The sequence below is a fragment of the Stomoxys calcitrans genome, chromosome 1 (genome assembly GCF_963082655.1).
Source record: "Stomoxys calcitrans chromosome 1, idStoCalc2.1, whole genome shotgun sequence".
Lineage (NCBI taxonomy): Eukaryota > Metazoa > Arthropoda > Insecta > Diptera > Muscidae > Stomoxys > Stomoxys calcitrans.
The window spans coordinates 175,366,213-175,385,316 of NC_081552.1; the positions used below are offsets into that span (position 1 = coordinate 175,366,213).

At 38.6% G+C, this 19,104-nt stretch overlaps 3 protein-coding genes across 3 annotated transcripts in view; 2 read left to right on the forward strand and 1 right to left on the reverse strand.

The window, feature by feature from the left end:
• LOC106082467 (putative uncharacterized protein DDB_G0292636) overlaps positions 1-763 on the forward strand; it is a 31,929-nt gene extending 31,166 nt beyond the window's left edge. Inside the window, exon 3 of the mRNA XM_013245008.2 lies at positions 51-763. Coding sequence (XP_013100462.1) covers positions 51-643 — 593 coding nt within the window. The 3' untranslated portion in view covers positions 644-763. The remainder of the gene's footprint in view (positions 1-50) is intronic.
• Positions 764-1,254: 491 nt separating this feature from the next.
• LOC106082472 (nucleolar MIF4G domain-containing protein 1 homolog) lies at positions 1,255-10,672 on the reverse strand. Its single transcript, XM_013245014.2, has 2 exons — positions 9,552-10,672; positions 1,255-2,970 (listed from the first exon to the last, which is right to left on the reverse strand). The coding sequence occupies exons 1-2, from the start codon at positions 10,504-10,506 to the stop codon at positions 1,310-1,312; spliced, it is 2,616 nt and encodes an 871-aa protein (XP_013100468.2). The 5' UTR covers positions 10,507-10,672; the 3' UTR covers positions 1,255-1,309.
• On the forward strand, positions 10,663-18,309 carry LOC106082473 (large ribosomal subunit protein uL23m). The gene is made up of 2 exons (XM_013245015.2): positions 10,663-11,072; positions 18,009-18,309. Exons 1-2 carry the CDS (start codon positions 10,779-10,781, stop codon positions 18,165-18,167), a joined length of 453 nt encoding a protein of 150 aa, XP_013100469.1. The 5' UTR covers positions 10,663-10,778; the 3' UTR covers positions 18,168-18,309.
• Positions 18,310-19,104: the final 795 nt, after the last annotated feature.

Sequence of the window (19,104 nt, forward strand, 5' to 3'; positions counted from 1 at the left end):
TTTTTTTTGTTCAATGACAAAAATAATAATATTTGTTTCTATGTATGCAGAGAGTGCGAAGAAATCTAAAAAACGTAAAAACAAGGAAAAAGGTGTCATCAAAGAGAAACGTACCAAGTCTCATGCTGGCGATGAAGACACTGGCCACGAGGAAGATGAACAAAATGACAATGAGGAGGATGATATACAGCAGCCCACATTGGAGCAGTTAAAGGAGAGTGAAAAACCTGAAAACAATTTGGCTATAGTCACAGGACGACAAAAGAAAAAACAAAAGCACTTAAAATTGTTGGAAGTCCACAAGGGCCAGTCAATGGAGAAGGAAAAACAACGCAATGAAGAATATCTGAAAAAGTGGAAAGATTCCCGTGATGTATGGAAATTCGAAAAACTACGACAAATTTCAATACAGCAAACCATGCTGGAGGAGCATATGATGAGTCCCGACCTATGGGTCGTTGCACTTGAATATCTAGGAGGAAGTAAAGGAGCTGCTAAGGAAAAAATAACTAAAATTGCCAATGATGTTATCGACGAAATCGATACAAAATGTGAGAATAACGACGATGAGACGGTAAAAAAGGAATTGGTCAATTCTGTAAAGTACCAAAGAGCGCGAGATCTTTTGCAGATATTCGACTGAATTTCTCTTTTGGTAGAAACATATTGTAAACCTGAATTAAATTAAATTTTTTTTATTTTTCGACCATGTTTCATGTTGTAGCATAGGAAAAATTATAAGTATAAATTATTTTGAAGGAAATTTTGTTTTTTAATGGCCACTATCATTGTATGGGGGTATCTTAATTTAGTCATTTCGTTTGAAACACCTCGAAACATTGATATGATATTAACATATGTATATTTTTGATGGTCTTGACATTCTAAGTCGTTATAGCTATGTAAGTCCGTCCCTCCATCTGCCGAAATTACGATAGCGACCTAACGAGTAATGTTATCCGCTTGAGATTTCTTACAGATCCTTTTTATTGATATAGACGGTTAGAGATTGCAAATGGCCCATTTCATTCAGACTTGAATATAGCTCCCATATAAAGGGGTCCCTTGATTTGATTCCGTGAGTTCCTAGAAGCTTATATTTTTGTCTCACGTCACTGAAATTTTGCACGGAACATTTTTGTATGATCTCCAATATGTGAAGTATGTCAAAATCGTCTGATAACCTAATATGACTCCCATATAAACCTCCCGATTTGTCTTCTACGAACTCAAAAAGATTGAATTTTTGCCTGATTTTGCAGAAATTTGGTAAGTGAAGTACACAGCTTTTCTTAACTTTATTCCTTAATTATAGTTCTACATAAGCTAAAAGTTTATCTACATATTCAACTCGCCTCCGCAGCAATTCCATTTGGTCATCCGATAATTTCAGCGTTGTCCCCTGTTCCTTAAGCATAAAGTGTTGCAGAAACAAGCGTATGCTCTGTTTAAACTGTTGTAATTTGCTATTCTTGGCCAGACGCTCGAATGCCTGATACATATCTTGTTCTTCTGCTGCCAATAAGAGTCCCTTGCAGATTTCTTTCATCAGTGCAAAACTTTGTTTATCGATTTGCAAGAAATCAATAATTTTCAAAACTGACAATTGCAAACCGTTATTCAAAATTAAGTGCTGCAGAAATCGTGCCAAATTGCGAACTTGTATTTTGTTAAGCGAATCGATTTCATTGATGCGATCCCACGAAGCAAATTGAAACGCCAGTTGATATTTGCGATTATAATTGCAAAACTTGAGAGCCAAATGGGCATAATAGGGATTGGAAGCTTTTTCATTGAGACAACAATGTATGATGACATAAGCAATGGAACGTAAATCTTTGACCGCTAAATGCAGAATTTTTTCAAACGCGTCTATATAATCCGCAGCGCTCATTATAACGCAGAATATATTGCGGCGCTCTTCGGTGTTCATTTTATGCTGTTTGGCCAGCTTTAATAACTGTTCAGAAAAGCGTTCGCTCTTAACAACGGCTTCTCCGTTTTGTTGTTTCTTTTGGGCTGCTGCCATTTCACTAATATTACCAGTCCAAGCTGAACCAACAACCCACCACTTGCCAACAGTGTCAGCTCTCAGGAGATCCTCCATAGTTATGTTGAGTGTTATCACATATTTGTCATTTCTCAGCATAGCCTTCAGTTTTTTCCTTAGATTTTCATGCAGTTCAGGATCGAATCTGGGTATTTTATTTATGTTATTGTTTTTAACCGCATTTAAAATGTCCACCATAAATTTAAGTCTCAGATTCTCCTTGAGTTCCAAGGGCGCTGCAGCGATTTTACTTTGAACGCTTAGCATCATCTGTTTAAAGGCCAATGGGTCATCTTTGCGTAATTTAAAACCCACCGACTGAAATATCAGCAGTAGGCATTCAATTGTTTTCTCATTTAATTGATTAGATAAACGATCAATTATCTCCAGCAGCAAACGATGTTCGAAAATTTTGAAAACGTACATGTAACTCAGTAACAATACCACATTGTTAAGACGTTTATCTTCTTGCAGTAGTTGTTCAACATCTTTAAGAAACGCATCGAATAGTTCTATAAACGTTTGCAAAAAATGTGCTCCAATTTCGCTGCCTATATGAGCATGCAAATAGGCCAATAACACCATATGTTCTTGCACCATTCTTTCGTTGCTCATAACCTGGCTTATCAAAACCTCCTGCAGAAGTTTATTCAAGGTTTCGTTCATATTAAATCGTGAGTTTTTCATATATAACTCCTCAATGCCTGCAGAAATTTTATGAAGATTGGCTTCGGATAGTCGATTTAATAGGCCTTTGCATTGTTTTCGAAGGCGTTCAAGAATTTCTGCTTGCCTGTCGTCGTTTTTGGCTGCAAGTAAGGCACGCTGATGGGGTGGTATGTATTTTTGAGGACCTTCGTTATTTTCCTTAATTATATTACCATCCTTGTCACGTTTCCGACCGTAAATGTCTTCCTTATCTGAAAAATAGCAAAAATATAATCAGTCAATTTTTTTGCGAGGCAAGCTTAATGGTCGATGATTTTTTGCAATGGAACGGGATACTACACAAACCAAGTATGTTTAAGCAAACATGCGCCTTCAAAATGATCACGACTAAAGGCTGGTCTATATTCGTTTTCCACAGTTAAAAACACACTTTTTTCACGGTTACTTTTTTAAAACACAACAAAAATCTCAATGAGAACATATAATATTTATGAAAATTTTTTCATAAGTAATGCAAAAATGTCCTACTGAATAAAATCAGCAAGTTTTTTTTCCTTAAAAATCTATTATCTAAAAAAATAATCACGAAAAAATGTCGCGAAAAACGAACATAGTACCAGTCATAACCAAGTTCGATTCTTTGTCACTCTAGCATTGACTTTTCAATGCATATGTTCAATGCATATTGTTGTGGCGATGGATATCTTCTGTGCATCTTTCGAATGTTGTATTGTTGCCTTTGAACGTTAAAATGACGGCAATCACTTTGGCTGATGCTCTGAATGTACAGGTTACAATCCCGGCCGAACTTTTAGGTTAGGTTAAGTAAGAAAAGAGGGCGCGGATATTAATCCGCCTCATGTCGCTATGGAGATACATCTAAGCCAGTAATCGGCGTGTTGTGCGCTGTAAAACCTATAAAGTAACCTCTAAAAAGAAAATTTTAAGTTAGGAATCCCGTGCTACTTACAAAATCCTTAATTGTTTTCAATACCACTCCCCTATGTTGGTTCATGTCTGATATTGTGTCTCCACCTAAGTACCAGTATCTGTTGGATGCGAAAGCCGGGCACTGACAAAGGAAATGCTCCAACGTCTTATCGTCTTCCCCGCATGCCCTACCCCACCGATGCAAAATCGGTGCGGTACTAGTTAGAATAAATACAACATTTTGGATCCCCAGCCACAAAATACTAAAAAGTTATAAAAGCGCGTAATAGAAAACTTACAGGCCCAGTACGCCGTAACCAAAAGAATGTACCGAATCTTAAGATTGATCTAGAAAAGTGTGTGAGCAGCATACTGCAATGCATAAAAATTATCTTATAAAGCCATTGTAAGTTATATGTACATTCAGTTGGAAATATGACAAAATACAGCATAGATATCTATCTTTCTGGTTCAAGGAGCAGTTGATGAATATTGTAAAAGCTCTAAACGAAATACGTTGTTTGAATCTATTGTAGCAATACGAACCACAAAGGACTTAGCGAAAGTGTTTTTCCTCATTCTAGGAATAACATTGGGCATTTCTAGAACAACGCAAAAACGAAAATGTTTGGCACATGTACCTAAGTTTTGAGTTTAACATCAACTTGTAAAATAACAGAAGGGTACGATAAACAATAAAATTCTTGAAGGAACAGCCTAGAAAACGATGCAAATGGCATGATATAGGATTTCTCAACCGAACATAAAAAGAAACCGAGTTGTAACGGTAACAATACGGCCTGACTTGTACAACTGCCGCAAATTAGACCCTGACACAACCTCAATTCCAAATAATACCTGAGACAATAAAAGGGAATGAGCTTACTGTTTACTAACCCGAAAAGGCAGAAATATATTTGTTGAGAAAATTCTACGTAGCGAAGCCCATATCCTACCAGATAGTGCATCAATGTGGTATGTGAGAGAGAGTTCAGTATCAACGATTACACCAAGACATCTGTGCCGTTCAACTAGCTCAACACAATCATGGCCCAAGAAAATATTAGAAGAAGGAAGATTGTGCCTAGAGGCCTTAAACATTAATGCTTTTGATTTGGAAGCATGAACAGCTAAAAAGTTTTGACTAGCCCAATTCGTGAAACGGTCGGTGCATTTATGTCACTTTCGAATATCTCCATGGATGAAGTATTAGAGTTGAATAGCAAAAAATATCATCAGCAAAAATAAAAGTTCGACACACCCTAGAGCTTGTGTAACGGCAAAGTTCATTAAACTAAAAAATGAACAAAAGGGGCCCCAAAACAGAAACCTGAGGTACACCAGAGTGCAGAGGAAGCAATTTGGAAACAGCTTCATTTAAAACAACAAATTGTGTCCTATTACTTAGGTATGAAAATATTAGCTTTCAGGCTGATAAGGAAAATTTAAATTCTTCCCTAAGCTTATTTATCAACCTACGAAAATCAATAGAGTTGAATGCCTTCGACAAATCAAGCGAGACTAGTACACTATTAATACCACTTCGAATAAGACCAGTTAAAGATAGAAGCAAATGTGTTGTATTTAATCCTTTCCGAAATGCATATTGCGAATCACTAATCAAATTTGGCGTCACTAGTAAAATCTGTTCCTTTATAATATGCTCCACAACCTTAGATAACGTCGGTAAGATAGAGATGGGTCGAAGATCATCAGGCGCAGAAACGACTCGAGACTTAGGGATCGGAACCACTCTGGCACTTTTCCAGGCCGTAGGAAATGAGGAAGACATCAAAATGCAATTTACCAGGTCTAAAATAATGTTTGATACAAAAGGAAAAATTGTTTTGACAAATTTGATAAGGATGCCATCAACTCCTATGGACTTTCAATTAACCTTGCATATAACCTCGAAAAGTCCAAGCTCGTTAACACAGCGAAATGTGAAAGACGAAGTAGAATTAGAAAAATTTTCAAATACAAACCCGTCACTCGAAAAATTACTGGTTGCAAAGAAGTCTTTGACAATATCAACATATTCGCAATCGCCACCCAAACATCCGGAACTCCTGAGACATCTCCACATGTCAGCAGAGTCCAAGCCCCAAAAAATTTTTGAAAAGTACTTTCTATTTGCTTTACGAATTACAGATTTTGCCTTATTACGGTATTTGCAGTAGACCCTCAAATTCTGGTCCGAACGGTCACACTGGAAAGCAAAATAAGAAAGATGACGAATCGACCTAGCAAGCCTTATTTCTCTTGATTCAATTCATTTATCAGCACTACAAATCCTTTTTCTAACTACGGGTACGCACGAGAAAAGATCACTAAAAAGAAGCCCTATGCAAGAACATTCAGGAGCACCTAAAATAAGGCCGATGTCAAAAAAATTTAAAGAAGAAAACAAACGATCTCAGTTAATGTTGCGGTAATCTCTAAACTCAATGTATTCCGGTGACTTAAAGAAAGACTAGAAAAGATGAGTGGCCAAAAATTGAAGGACATTGCACTTGATCAGCGAAATTTATTAAAGATGCATCACTAACTGACAATAAGGGATGTTGATCTTGTGTGTTAAGCATCACAAACAGATTACATTTAAAGTCACCAAGTACAACAACATTCTCATAGCGGGAAAACAGATCACGGTGATAACTTTCAAACTGGTCAAGATTGCCGGTGGGTAAATAAACCACAAATAAAACCGTAGCACTGGCGAAATCAATCTAAAAAAAAGACTCACAATGACATACACACATTTTAAAGATAATTTTGTAACGCAATCCATTGGAAATATACACACCAACTCCCCCTACGCTGCCAGCAAACTGAGAATCATTTCGGCAGAACTTATAACCAGGAATAGAAACCACACGACTAGATATGCCATCCGAAAGCCAAGTCTCAGAAACTGTAAATACTCCAAATATATTGTCTTTCAAGGAACATTTAAGCTCATCTAATTTCAAAGATAGTTTAATACTTCTACAGTTTAAGAGGGCAATATTCAAGCGACCCTGAAACGTCAACAAAGACGATTTAATATATGACTTACAACATTACAAGACATCAAACTGAATATAATTAGATATGGCGGGGAATAATAATCGTATATATTGTTTACTTCCTTTCAATTATAGCATCGTTTTCTCATGGTCCGGATCTCCCAGTGCAATTTTCGTCATCCTAACTACTGTTTCGTTGTTTCACAGCGCACGTGGACACGTAACCCCAAAAGGCTTGGAATTCAACAAATCCTCTGCTGCTATACATGCCATCCTCAGAGAAGGGGCTAGTCTACTTCTTACACTTCAATCCTGTTCGTGACCTTGCCATCTTGGTCGTTATAGCTCTGATGATCAGTTAGCTGCGTAGAGATGTTCACACTCGACGTCCTTGCGTTAACACCATACCATCTCAATCACGCAATCCCATGGCAGCTGGTTGTAGGTACCGGATTGATCGGATGGAGTTCTTCATCTGCTGGGCTGCCGCCCCAGTGTACAACACACTGCTACAACAACAACCATCTCAAACATTCCGTGATTGCCTGGATTTTCACCTGCAGGACCGTATTATGGTCATGCAGCCGGAAACAGATCTCAGTTCCTGGGTTCTCAATGCAGACCCCCAGACCCACTCTGCACTCGAGCTTTGATCCATCCTTGTTGTATAAGCTCCAGATGGCAATACTAGATTACCAGCCAGTTGTACGTACCGGATTGGTCCGATGGAATCATCGGCAAGGTCTGCAGCCTCAGTGTACAACACACTGCTACAACAACAACAACCGTCAATACATCCGGCACGGGTTAGCTGAGAGCACCAGACAGGCTGGAACTTTGAGGTCCGATATGTGTGGTGTTCATCGTTGTCATGGAAAGCTAAGTTGCGAGCTACCGGGCGCGTCCACAAGTTGCGGATAGTGCAATGTTCCATACGGAGAAGTTGCAACGGCTGTCGCGGATAATCAGCGGTATCGAGGCGAGAGTCTCAGTTAGGGGACGGCACCGGCTCTTGCATAAATACTGAGTGCCTATGATGCTCGATATGACAAGGTTATTGACAAGTAATTGGCGCCTTTAAATAACCAATGGCTACTCTGATCCCGCGGCGATCGGTCCTTTAGACTTAAACGAGCTTGCTCACCTACAGGACCTTGACTAGGATTGCCACCTCCACATGAAAATGAGACTACAACAACAACCGTCAATACAAGGCTATGTCGCTGGCAGCAGTGCCTCGCACTCGACCTCAAGTGTTGTCTCAGCTATCCGATAGAAAACCTCTTTTATTTCTTCCGCGATAGAGGCCACCGTTGGGCAGAGGTTTATATGTCCGCCTATGACGCCGAACACCAGAGTTTAAATGCCGTCGTGAAAATCAAAAAAATTTCAGCGGTGGTTGTCCCCATACAAATGCTGGCGACATTTGTAAGGAATTCAGCCATGTCGAAGCTTCTGTAACAACCGGTTTCACTAATCGGCACCGTTCGGACTCAGCATAAGAAGAAGTCTCCATATCATTGAGCTAAAACTCGAATAGGACTGCACTCTTTGATACGAGAGAAGTATCCCCTGTTCCGTAATGGAATGTTCATGGGTATATATGTATGTAATGGTATGACCGGATACTATACTCTATCTATTTTCTCCCATCGCCTTTATTGCCTTAGCCGCAGTGGCTGCCTCACACTTAATCTGTGTGTCTATGGCTCGGATAACTAGAATAATTTTAAATGTCCTAGTGGGCGTGATCCTCAACTCCCCGCCAATGTGAAGACAAAGTGTGTCAAGTGTCTGAACCTATTGTATTATCTTACGTTGCAAGGTTAATACAATCACGTTGCTGTAGATCCAGTGGACAATCCTCGGATTCAGGCTCCTTTGCGATATAATGCCCCTGTGCCACTTTTTCCCTGGTCTTTATATCATGGGACCCTCAATTTACCACCTGTTCCTAAGCATATGGTTTAACCAGTCACCAAGAAATCGGTCTAAGTATTGGATCAGTGTGTCGGTCCGTACATTGTTAAAAGCCTCCTCGATGGTAATGCATACCGCCAATGTGTACTTCTTGACATCGAAGGCTTTTACTATTATGCACAACCTCGTACAGGGCAGTCTCTTCCGACATTCCCTTGACATACGCATGCTGTGTATATATATGAGCAGTCCGCTGGATGTCGTACTCTTTATCGTGGCACGTACAGCACGTTCCAAGGATTTGAGCAGAAAGGACGTAAGGCTTATAGAATTACAGGCCTTTGCTGTCGCATAACTTGCCTTGGCGGGCTTGGGTATGAATACCACCCTTGCCTTCTGCCATACTTACGAAGTATATGCAAATCCTAGGCACACTGTGAAAATGGCGGCCAGATGCGGAGGCAGATAGTTCTTCGGCTTCTGTAGTTACACCAGAAATAATCCATTAGGTCTGAATGATTGGTCGAAAGCTCTCAAGACTTGCAAATGCAAATTTGCCCATGAACATTCCATTAAGAAACATGGGCAAACTTCTTACATATCAATTAGTGCTGTCCGATTCAAGTTTAAGCTCATTGATAAGGTGCCTGCGAGTCCAAACGGTGTGCCACAGGTGATATTTCTTTTGGGTAAAATTATTTACATGGCTTCCATACCATTTTTTCAAATGGAGAAATTCCTCACAAATGTCGCCAGCATTAGGAGGAGATAACCACAGCTGAAAATTGTTCTGATGTTCTCGCCAGGATTCGAATCCAGGCGTTCAGCGTCATTGGCGAACATGCTAACTTCTTTGCTACGGGGGTCCCGCTCCCCAAAGGGCAAAGGGCATTCAATTCGCTCAAATTTAATAAAAGTATCAATTTGCATACCTATTACAAAAGTTTTAATATGCAATTTGCAGCCATACTTACACTCTTCATCTTTTTTACTGGCATCGCCCTGTTCTACTTTATCATCATCTCCATTATCTGAGTCATTTTTCCCTTCACTTCCTTGGTCTTCACCATCATCATCGTTTAAATCATCCTCACTCTGTTCTAGCTCTCCTCCTTCTTCCTCCTCTGAACCCGCTTCGCTCTCTCCGCCACTGCCAAAAATTGCATTAAACCTCTCTTCATCTTGTTCTTCGTCACTCCACGAAGGTTCCTTTTGTTGCTCTTTCAGCTCTTGTTTACGCTTCTCCTTTAGCAATTGTTTCTCTTCCTCCTCACCATCATCCAAGCATAGCTCCAAAGCAAAATCCAAACCATCATTGAACATTTTCCTAGCCATGCGATTTTTATTTTTGGTTTTATTCAAACCCAGTTTTTTCTCCAACTTGGCAATAATCTTATCTTCTTCTTCATTTTCGAGCTTTAGTTGTTTGACACGCTGCTTGCGTGAAGCATTTTCAAGATCCTTTTGTCGAAGTAGTTCGCGCCGATGCTGTTCCTCGACGTTGGGTCGATTTGAGGTTTGTGACTTGGCTTTTTTGATGGCTGGGCTAGGCTTGTTTTGAACAGCTACCTTTTTCACTTTCAAGGTAGCCGGCAATAAAGCATCCACTTCTACGTCGGAAAAATCAGACGCAAGCGATTCATTGTTATCAGAATCAACCTCACCAGATAATAGCTGTTCCAAAGGCATATCCTTTGGATCTATTGCAACTTTAGTCTTCTTATTTTTCTTCTTAATACTAGTCTTGAGTTTAATATCCTTTTCCTTTCTAGCTTGGGCCACCATATTTTTTCCCTCAGTTTTGCTAGAGAAAAATAGGCGCTTGTTCTCTTTCTTCTGTTGAGATTTTTGCTTGCGTAATTCTTTGCGCGTTAAATTAGCAGGAGCAGCATGCTTCTGTTTTAATTTGCCCTTCCTAATCTTGGTCATTATGCTTTTATTATTTTAATATAGAATTTCCAACTATAAGCAGTATTTTCAATTAAAAACAAATAATACCAGCTGTTCATGCACGTGCAGTAATTATAAACAAATGCACAGTTGTATTGTAAAGGTAACCACCCATTGCCGGTTTTGGTACGGGTTTATGCAACAAAGCAAATCAGCTGTTCAGGTCAAAAAGAAAAAATACAAAACTTTAATCACAACAATTTAAGTTTAACAATAAGTTTGCTTTAAAAACTTAGTTTGTTACTTACAATATGTCAACTCGTTGGTATCCCATCTATCAGCGTGGCAATCCACAGTTACGTGTTTTCCTGCCAAACTTCTGGATGAAACTTATACGTCCAACAGAGCCGCAGCCCAATAATGTAGCTACCTTCTCGGTATCAATGGAGATGACCAAATATGATGTCAAGAATTACTTGGAGAAGATCTATAAAATTCCTGTAATGGATGTACGCACCCGTATTGCAATGGGATCGACAAAGCGTGATTCCACTTATGGTTATGTGACTAAAAACGATGACATGAAGATAGCTTATGTAACTATGGTGAGTTTTGTCATTGTACTTTTGATAAAATTAGAGTTAAATGTAAAGGTAAGTGATTGTCCGTTTGAAGGGGTCTACCGTTTTGCTGTATTGTCACTAGGTGATTAGAAAACAAACGGATAGTTGTTGTTGTAGCCACATTTTCATATAGAGGTGGCGATCCTCTTCAAGCTCCTGAAGGTGACCAAGCTCGTTCCGGTCCAACGGACCGATCGCCATAAAACGGGGTGGCCATTGGTTATTTAAAGGCGCCAATAACCCGCCTTGTCATATCGAGCATCATAGGCACTCAGTATTTGTGCAAGAGCCGGTGTCGCCCGGCCTCTCACTAAGACTCTCCTCTCGACACCGCTGATTGTCCGCGACTGCCGTTGCAACTACTCCGTATGGAACACTATCCACAACTTGTGGACGCGCCGATAGCTCACAGCTAAGCTTCTCGAGGCAGCAATGAACACCACACAGTTTGGACCTCAATGTTCCAGCCAGTGTGGTGCTCACATCTATCCCGTGCCGGGTGGTAAATCATAAAGGTGGCTACAACAACAATAAGTTTATCACAAACGGGTCAAATGCTTTGTGTGTAGTAGTAGTCAGAATTCTTACGCCTTCTATACTCACATTCTACTCCCGACGTATATTCGCTGACGATAGAATGAACATCGCAGATAAAGATTTGGTGGCGGATGTCTTTAGTTTCTTGCAGCGAATTTACCGGCATGAACGGCGATTTGATGTTAAACCTAACGCAGATGTCATCAACGAGAAGAACCGAAGCTATGATGGCACAATCGCCCGCATACGATGCGACCTCGATACCATGTGCAGGGTGTGGAAAAGAGGAAACGGGCGACCAAACATAGTTGTTGTTGTTGTAGCAGTTTATTGTGTTCTATCTTTCGTTTGCTTGATTCTGTTGAGTGTCAAGACTCAGGAACTCCGCGACTAAGATGGGGTGCGTCCACAGGGATCTGGGTCTGAGTCGAGTGGGTCTGGCCGGGCAGTTAAACAAGTGACGTGTATCGTGCGGTCCCTGGTTACAATCGGGACATACATCTTGCACGTCGCCATCCATCCTTGCTTTGTAGGAGTTGAGGCGGCTGCATCTGCCGGAACGAGAAGACAGCCCGTCGCAGTTCGGAGGGCGACATTCTGACAGATCTGAATATTATTCCACTGCGTGTTACAAAGTTGACGAGACCTCACTGGTGCTGCATAACTTACCACAGACCGGCCAATTGCTTTGTACGTGGTCAACAAGGTTTCTTTGTCTGCACCCCAAGTGCTGCCAGCAAGTGACTTGAGGACCTTGTTTCTACTTTTGACTTTATCGCAAATTGCTGTGGCATGTGGGGAGAATGTGTAAGAGCCGTCAAATGTGACGCCAAGTATTTTGGGAAACTTGATGGTCGGAGTCATTTCTCCATCACCATCATAGTCAGCTCAGTATTCACCTGACGCGTATTTATAGTGAACAATGTGGCTGAAGATTTGGTGGCAGATATATTCAGATTTCTTGGAGCGAAATATGAGGCAAGTTCGTTGAGGTAGACGTTCAACCTATCGCAGATGTCAACAATGGGTGTGGGGTCTGATGCCATGATCGTACAATCGTCTGCATATGATACGATCTCTATGCCGTATGAAGGGAGTGGAATGGAGGATAGATAGAGGTTGAACAGTGCCGGAGATATCACCCCACCTTGGGGAACTCCCTGTCTCACACTACGGTGCTTCGACTTCTTATCCCTAAATTCCACAAATGACTGGCGACCACACAGATAATTCGTGACCCAATTTACAGAATCCGTGCTAGTGCTCAGCAAATGGAATTTCTCAATCTAGGCTCGGAGAAGTCCTTAGAGCGTCAATTTTCCAAACACCGGAAGCTATGAGAGTGCTCGGAGATAGACGCTTAATTGACGAAACGTTTTTAAGCGTCTTGGCTACCAGCGGGAGAAGAGAGATAGGTCTGTACGATTCTCCTTTACTCGGGCCCATTTTCCAGACACCGGAAGCTATGATAGCACTAAGAAACAGGTTAAGGGATGACACAAGCCTCGACCCCCTGTACATTCAAATTCTTCTTCAGAATCATTCTTATCCTCAGTCATTTTAAAGGGTGAACGGGACATTTAATCAGTGTTGCCGTTTTTGGTAGGTTCTGTAGTGTACATATGGTTTATTGTTATGGAACTTTCTATGTCCAAATGACAGAAAATTGTAGTAGGCCGAATATTTTATTTTAAAACTTTTTCTTTGAAAGAAATGTCAGACTGAATTGAATTTCATTTTTGGTGTATATAATTTTTCATTTTGAATTCAAATTTCAAACTCTTCAGTCGTGATAATAAGAAAGATTTTCTCAAATATAAAATTTGAAGGAGGAAACATTCCAGAATTATTTCTCCTAATAGAAATTAATATATCGATTGCTAAGGAAGTTTAGCAGAAAGAGCAAGGAATTGCCTCATTTGGATATCTGTTTTGGAGAGTTTTAAAGGGTGATTTTTTTGAGGTTAGGATTTTCATGCATTAGTATTTGACAGATCACGTGGGATTTCAGACATGGTGTCAAAGAGAAAGATGCTCAGTATGCTTTGACATTTCATCATGAATAGACTTACTAACGAGCAACGCTTGCAAATCATTGAATTTTATTACCAAAATCAGTGTTCGGTTCGAAATGTGTTCATTCACCGTAACGTTGCGTCCAACAGCATCTTTGAAAAAATACGGTCCAATGATTCCACCAGCGTACAAACCACACCAAACAGTGCATTTTTCGGGATGCATGGGCAGTTCTTGAACGGCTTCTGGTTGCTCTTCACTCCAAATGCGGCAATTTTGCTTATTTACGTAGCCATTCAACCAGAAATGAGCCTCATCGCTGAACGGTGAATGAACACATTTCGAACCGAACACTGATTTTGGTAATAAAATTCAATGATTTGCAAGCGTTGCTCGTTAGTAAGTCTATTCATGATGAAATGTCAAAGCATACTGAGCATCTTTCTCTTTGACACCATGTCTGAAATCCCACGTGATCTGTCAAATACTAATGCATGAAAATCCTAACCTCAAAAAAATCACCCTTTAGTATCGCAATCCATCTTATAAGGGCGGACAGCCCCATTAAAAGCATATTTGGGTGCACATTTTGAGTCCATCATTTTGGTTCAAAGGTTCTTTTTCCGCTTCAAGGAAGTTTTCAAATATATTTCTATTGGATTGTTGGAGATTGCAAAAATTTATTGTGGCAATAATTGTGTATCTCCCTACAGCTAACTTGGACAGTCATATAGTTCTGGTATCCTTAAGGGTACCAGAACACTACCCGGATTTTACTATTCCATCAATGGATGGAACGTTTTTGGAACATTTTGACAAGAAAATCTAAGAAAAAATTAAATTTCAATATAATGTCATATCAAGTTTTAATGGAGCTTAAACAGGAATTTACCTCATTGAAATAGATTAAGTTTTCACCTTATTTACTACACATATTCATCTTTAACCAATTGTACTGGAGCATCTCAAAACTTTAAGCCCTCTTTTGCCATACTAAACTACCATGTCAACAACGATCGTCAACTGGCCAGATGACAACGTGGGACAATTGTGGTAAGACATTGTTTATTATCACTTTCATTTGTTAACGGTTTGGAATGCTCGAACTTTTAAAACAAAACAATCATTTTATCTTTATAGCATTTCAATAAGATTTACTAAATTAAATTCATAACATTTCAATTAGGAATTAGAAATACTTTCAGACATTTACATTAATAATTTATACTTCTTTTAATTTTTCATTACACCCTAATACACATTTTATTTTCCATTTATTGTCATTGAATTACTGCATTATAATTAATCTATCCCACTCAATCAATCTTATGTATTTTTAATAATTTTTTGAATATATATCAAAATGTTTTTGTAAACGAAAGTTTTTATTCACGAAAGGTTCGGTACTCACGCTAAAGGACACTCTCGAGGGCAGTTAGGTATTTAGATACTTTTCTGTACGGCAGGGTGGGTGTAAGATACAATGTGACCAATTGACATCTGGTGTCACGCCTTCATAATAACGTCATTCTCCTTCTTTAACTATCTATGCTTTTCCTTTCCATCTGTCTATTAGTTTTCAAGAGCTACCTAAAATTTTCTTTATGTAATCGCATCCATGCCTATTTCTGTTGGAGAAAGAACGCCCCCAAGACTGAGCACGTTGGGCGCCATTTAATTATGTAACGATCTACCATATAATGGCCCTATTCCCCTTGGAACTGGCTACCTACTAGCCCCAGCCGTGCTCAGTCTTGGGGGCGTTCTTTCTCCAACAGAAATAGGCATGGATGCGATTACATATAAAGAAAATTTTAGGTAGCTCTTGAAAACTAATAGACAGATGGAAAGGAAAAGCATAGATAGTTAAAGAAGGAGAATGACGTTATTATGAAGGCGTGACACCAGATGTCAATTGGTCACATTGTATCTTACACCCACCCTGCCGTACAGAAAAGTATCTAAATATCTAACTGCCCTCGAGAGTGTCCTTTAGCGTGAGTACCGAACCTTTCGTGAATAAAAACTTTCGTTTACAAAAACATTTTGATATATATTCAAAAAATTATTAAAAATACATAAGATTGATTGAGTGGGATAGATTAATTAGAATGCAGTAATTCAATGACAATAAATGGAAAATAAAATGTGTATTAGGGTGTAATGAAAAATTAAAAGCAGTATAAATTATTAATGTAAATGTCTGACAGTATTTCTAATTCCAAATTGAAATGTTATGAATTTAATTTAGTAAATCTTATTGAAATGCTATAAAGATAAAATGATTGTTTTGTTTTAAAAGTTCGAGCATTCCAAACCGTTAACAAATGAAAGTGATAATAAACAATGACTTACCACAATTGTCCCACGTTGTCATCTGGCCAGTTGACGATCGTTGTTGACATGGTAGTTTAGTATGGCAAAAGAGGGCTTAAAGTTTTGAGATGCTCGAGTACAATTGGTTAAAGATGAATATGTGTAGTAAATAAGGTGAAAACTTAATCTATTTCAATGAGGTAAATTCCTATTTAAGCTCCATTAAAACTTGATATGACATTATATTGAAATTTAATTTTTTCTTAGATTTTCTTGTCAAAATGTTCCAAAAATGTTCCATCCATTGATGGAATAGTAAAATCCGGGTAGTGTTCTGGTACCCTTAAGGATACCAGAACTATATGACTGTCCAAGTTAGTTGTAGGGAGATACACAATTATTGCCACAATAAATTTTTTCAAACTCCAACAATCCAATAGAAATATATTTGAAAACTTCCTTGAATAGGAAAAAGAACCTTTGAACCAAAATGCTGGACTCAAAATGTGCACCCAAATATGCTTTTAATGGGGCTGTCCGCCCTTATAAGATGGATTGCGATACTAAAACTCTCCAAACCAGATATCCAAATGAGGCAATTCCTTGCTCTTTCTGCTAAACTTCCTTAGCAATCGATATATTAATTTCTATTAGGAGAAATAATTCTGGAATGTTTCCTCCTTCAAATTTTATATTTGAGAAAATCTTTCTTATTATCACGACTGAAGAGTTTGAAATTTGAATTCAAAATGAAAAATTATATACACCAAAAATGAAATTCAATTCAGTCTGACATTTCTTTCAAAGAAAAAGTTTTAAAATAAAATATTCGGCCTACTACAATTTTCTGTCATTTGGACATAGAATGTTCCATATGAAAGTTCCATAAACCATATGTACACTACAGTTCCTCTCAAAATTGGTAGGTTTTTTTCTCTTGGTAGGTTGACAGGCTGAACTAAATTTTTGGTAGGTTTTCCAAAAAAATACCAATTTATTAACTTAAAAAATCGCCGGGGATAACTAAACTAATTTCACTTCTTGTCGTTTCTGTGTATTCGTTAAGTGCTGAATTAAACCATGGATGCGATGGGCCAATTACTGTTACAAGGGGTCTAGCTTGTAACTTTTGCAATCCCATGGCAGCCGGTTGTATGTACCGGATTGACCCGATGAGGGCTGCCGCCTCAGTGTACCACACACTGCTACAACAACAACAACAACAATCCTATGGCAGCCGGTTGTACGTACCGGATTGACCCGATGGAGTTCTTCATCGACAAGGGCTGCCGCCTCAGTGTTACAACAACAAGGGGCTCACTGCTTCAAATTTCAGGATAAGGCAAAAGTTCTGAAATTGATTGTTATTGAGGTGGCAGTGTTGTAAACTGAGGCGGCAGACCTTGTCGATGAAGGACTTCATGGGGTCAATCCGGTATGTATGCCATGGGATTGGTAATTGAAATTGGGATTGAATATTGAACTCCTATATCAAGCAAACTCGTTCCGGTTGTTGGTGTTGTAGTCACATTTTCATGTAGAGGGGGCGATCCTCTTCAAGCTCATGAAGTTGAGCAAGCTCGTTCCGGTCCAAAGGGCCGATCGCCGCGGAAACAGTGTAGCCGCTGGTTATTTAAAGGCGTCAATAACCCGCCTTTGTGCAAGAGCCGGTGCCACCCGGCCTCTCACTGAGACCCTCCGCCCGATACCGCTGATTGTTCGCGACTGCCATTGCAGCTAATCCGTATGGAGCATTTCACTATCCGCAACCTGTGGACGCGCCCGGTAGCTCGCAGCTAAGCTTCTCGTAAACACCACACAAATTGGACCTCAATGCTCCAGCCTGTGTGGTGCTCACAACTATCGTTCTGATCTATATTGTTACTGGCAATTTTCGTAAAAATTTTAATTTAAAATGACTGAAAGATATCGGTAATATGGAAGCTATATCTCATTGGCATAATCAATTTTTGAATCACATTTCCAACGACTTCATGCAATGAATTAATGTCTGTTTTTTCCATTTTCTATTTCTTTAATTTCTTACAGCCAAAAGATATGGAGTTCAAATTTCCTGATATATTTGCCAAGAAGGAAGAAACCAAGAAAGCTGAAGATAAAGCCATGGACGATTCAAAAGAAGGTTTTAAGAAATTTTTGGATCGCAACAAAAAGCGTCCTGGTACACCCGGCTGGTTTTCAATTTAGTTAAAATAAGACTAATAAATAGGTTAATTTGTTGGTTAAATGGCTAAGTATTTTATTTCATAGCATAAATACGGACAGACGTCTTGACAAATAAGCATAATTGATAATAAACACAATGATAAAGATTCTCTAGCCTAACCTACTTCCCACTCTATTCTTACGATTGTTAAAGCTTTGCTCTCTAACAGAAAAAATAAGGTTACGGGATTCTTTCAAAGGAATTCAAGGAATCCCTGTTTTGACCAGAAGTGACATTGTAATGCTGAAGCAAACATAAAGCACAGCCAATTTTGAATGAATGAAACAAATGAGCAAATGCGTAAGACGTACTTTTCTAACATAAGTTAAAAAAACTACTCAATTAAAAATAAAAACTTAGAAAAATGGAAAATTTACAAAATAAAGATAAAACTAAATAACAATAACAAAAAACAAATTAATAAAAAATTAATAACTGATTAAAAAAAATCCTACTCAAAAAAGATCAACGTAATAAATTTAAAAAAATGATTAAAGCATAATAAAAAAAAGTGACAATAATAACTAATACTTAAACCAAAATATACAAAAACATCACAATAATACTCTTGGCTTTAAAAACAAATTATCAAGAATTATAAACAAAACAGCTAAAAAAAAAAATAATTAAAAAAAATCACTAAACAATAAAAAAGAATGAAAAAATAAGTAATACTAAAATCAAAAAATAAATAAATTAACAACACGCACGATAAAAAAAAACAATCCGTAAGACTATATAACATAGTTAAAGTTGTTGACAATTTGACACAAAAATTAGAAGCGCTGAAAGTGTAGACAAAGACGATTTGATAAAGATCTTGTTGAAAAACTGACATTTTTTATATCCGCAGGCAACGAGTTGTACAAACGTGCAACTCTTACAAAAAAAAGTACTGCTCAAAAAATTATCTACCCT

What these genes read in the sequence shown, in the direction of transcription:
- LOC106082472 (XM_013245014.2), bottom strand. Translation starts at nt 10,506, where the DNA reads ATGACCAAGATTAGGAAGGGCAAATTAAAACAGAAGCATGCTGCTCCT. An exon ending in CAGTAAAAAAGATGAAGAGT is followed by an intron (nt 2,971 to 9,551) that starts GTAAGTATGGCT and finishes GCTATTTTTCAG; the next exon opens with ATAAGGAAGACATTTACGGT.
- LOC106082473 (XM_013245015.2), top strand. Translation starts at nt 10,779, where the DNA reads ATGTCAACTCGTTGGTATCCCATCTATCAGCGTGGCAATCCACAGTTA. An exon ending in AGATAGCTTATGTAACTATG is followed by an intron (nt 11,073 to 18,008) that starts GTGAGTTTTGTC and finishes AATTTCTTACAG; the next exon opens with CCAAAAGATATGGAGTTCAA.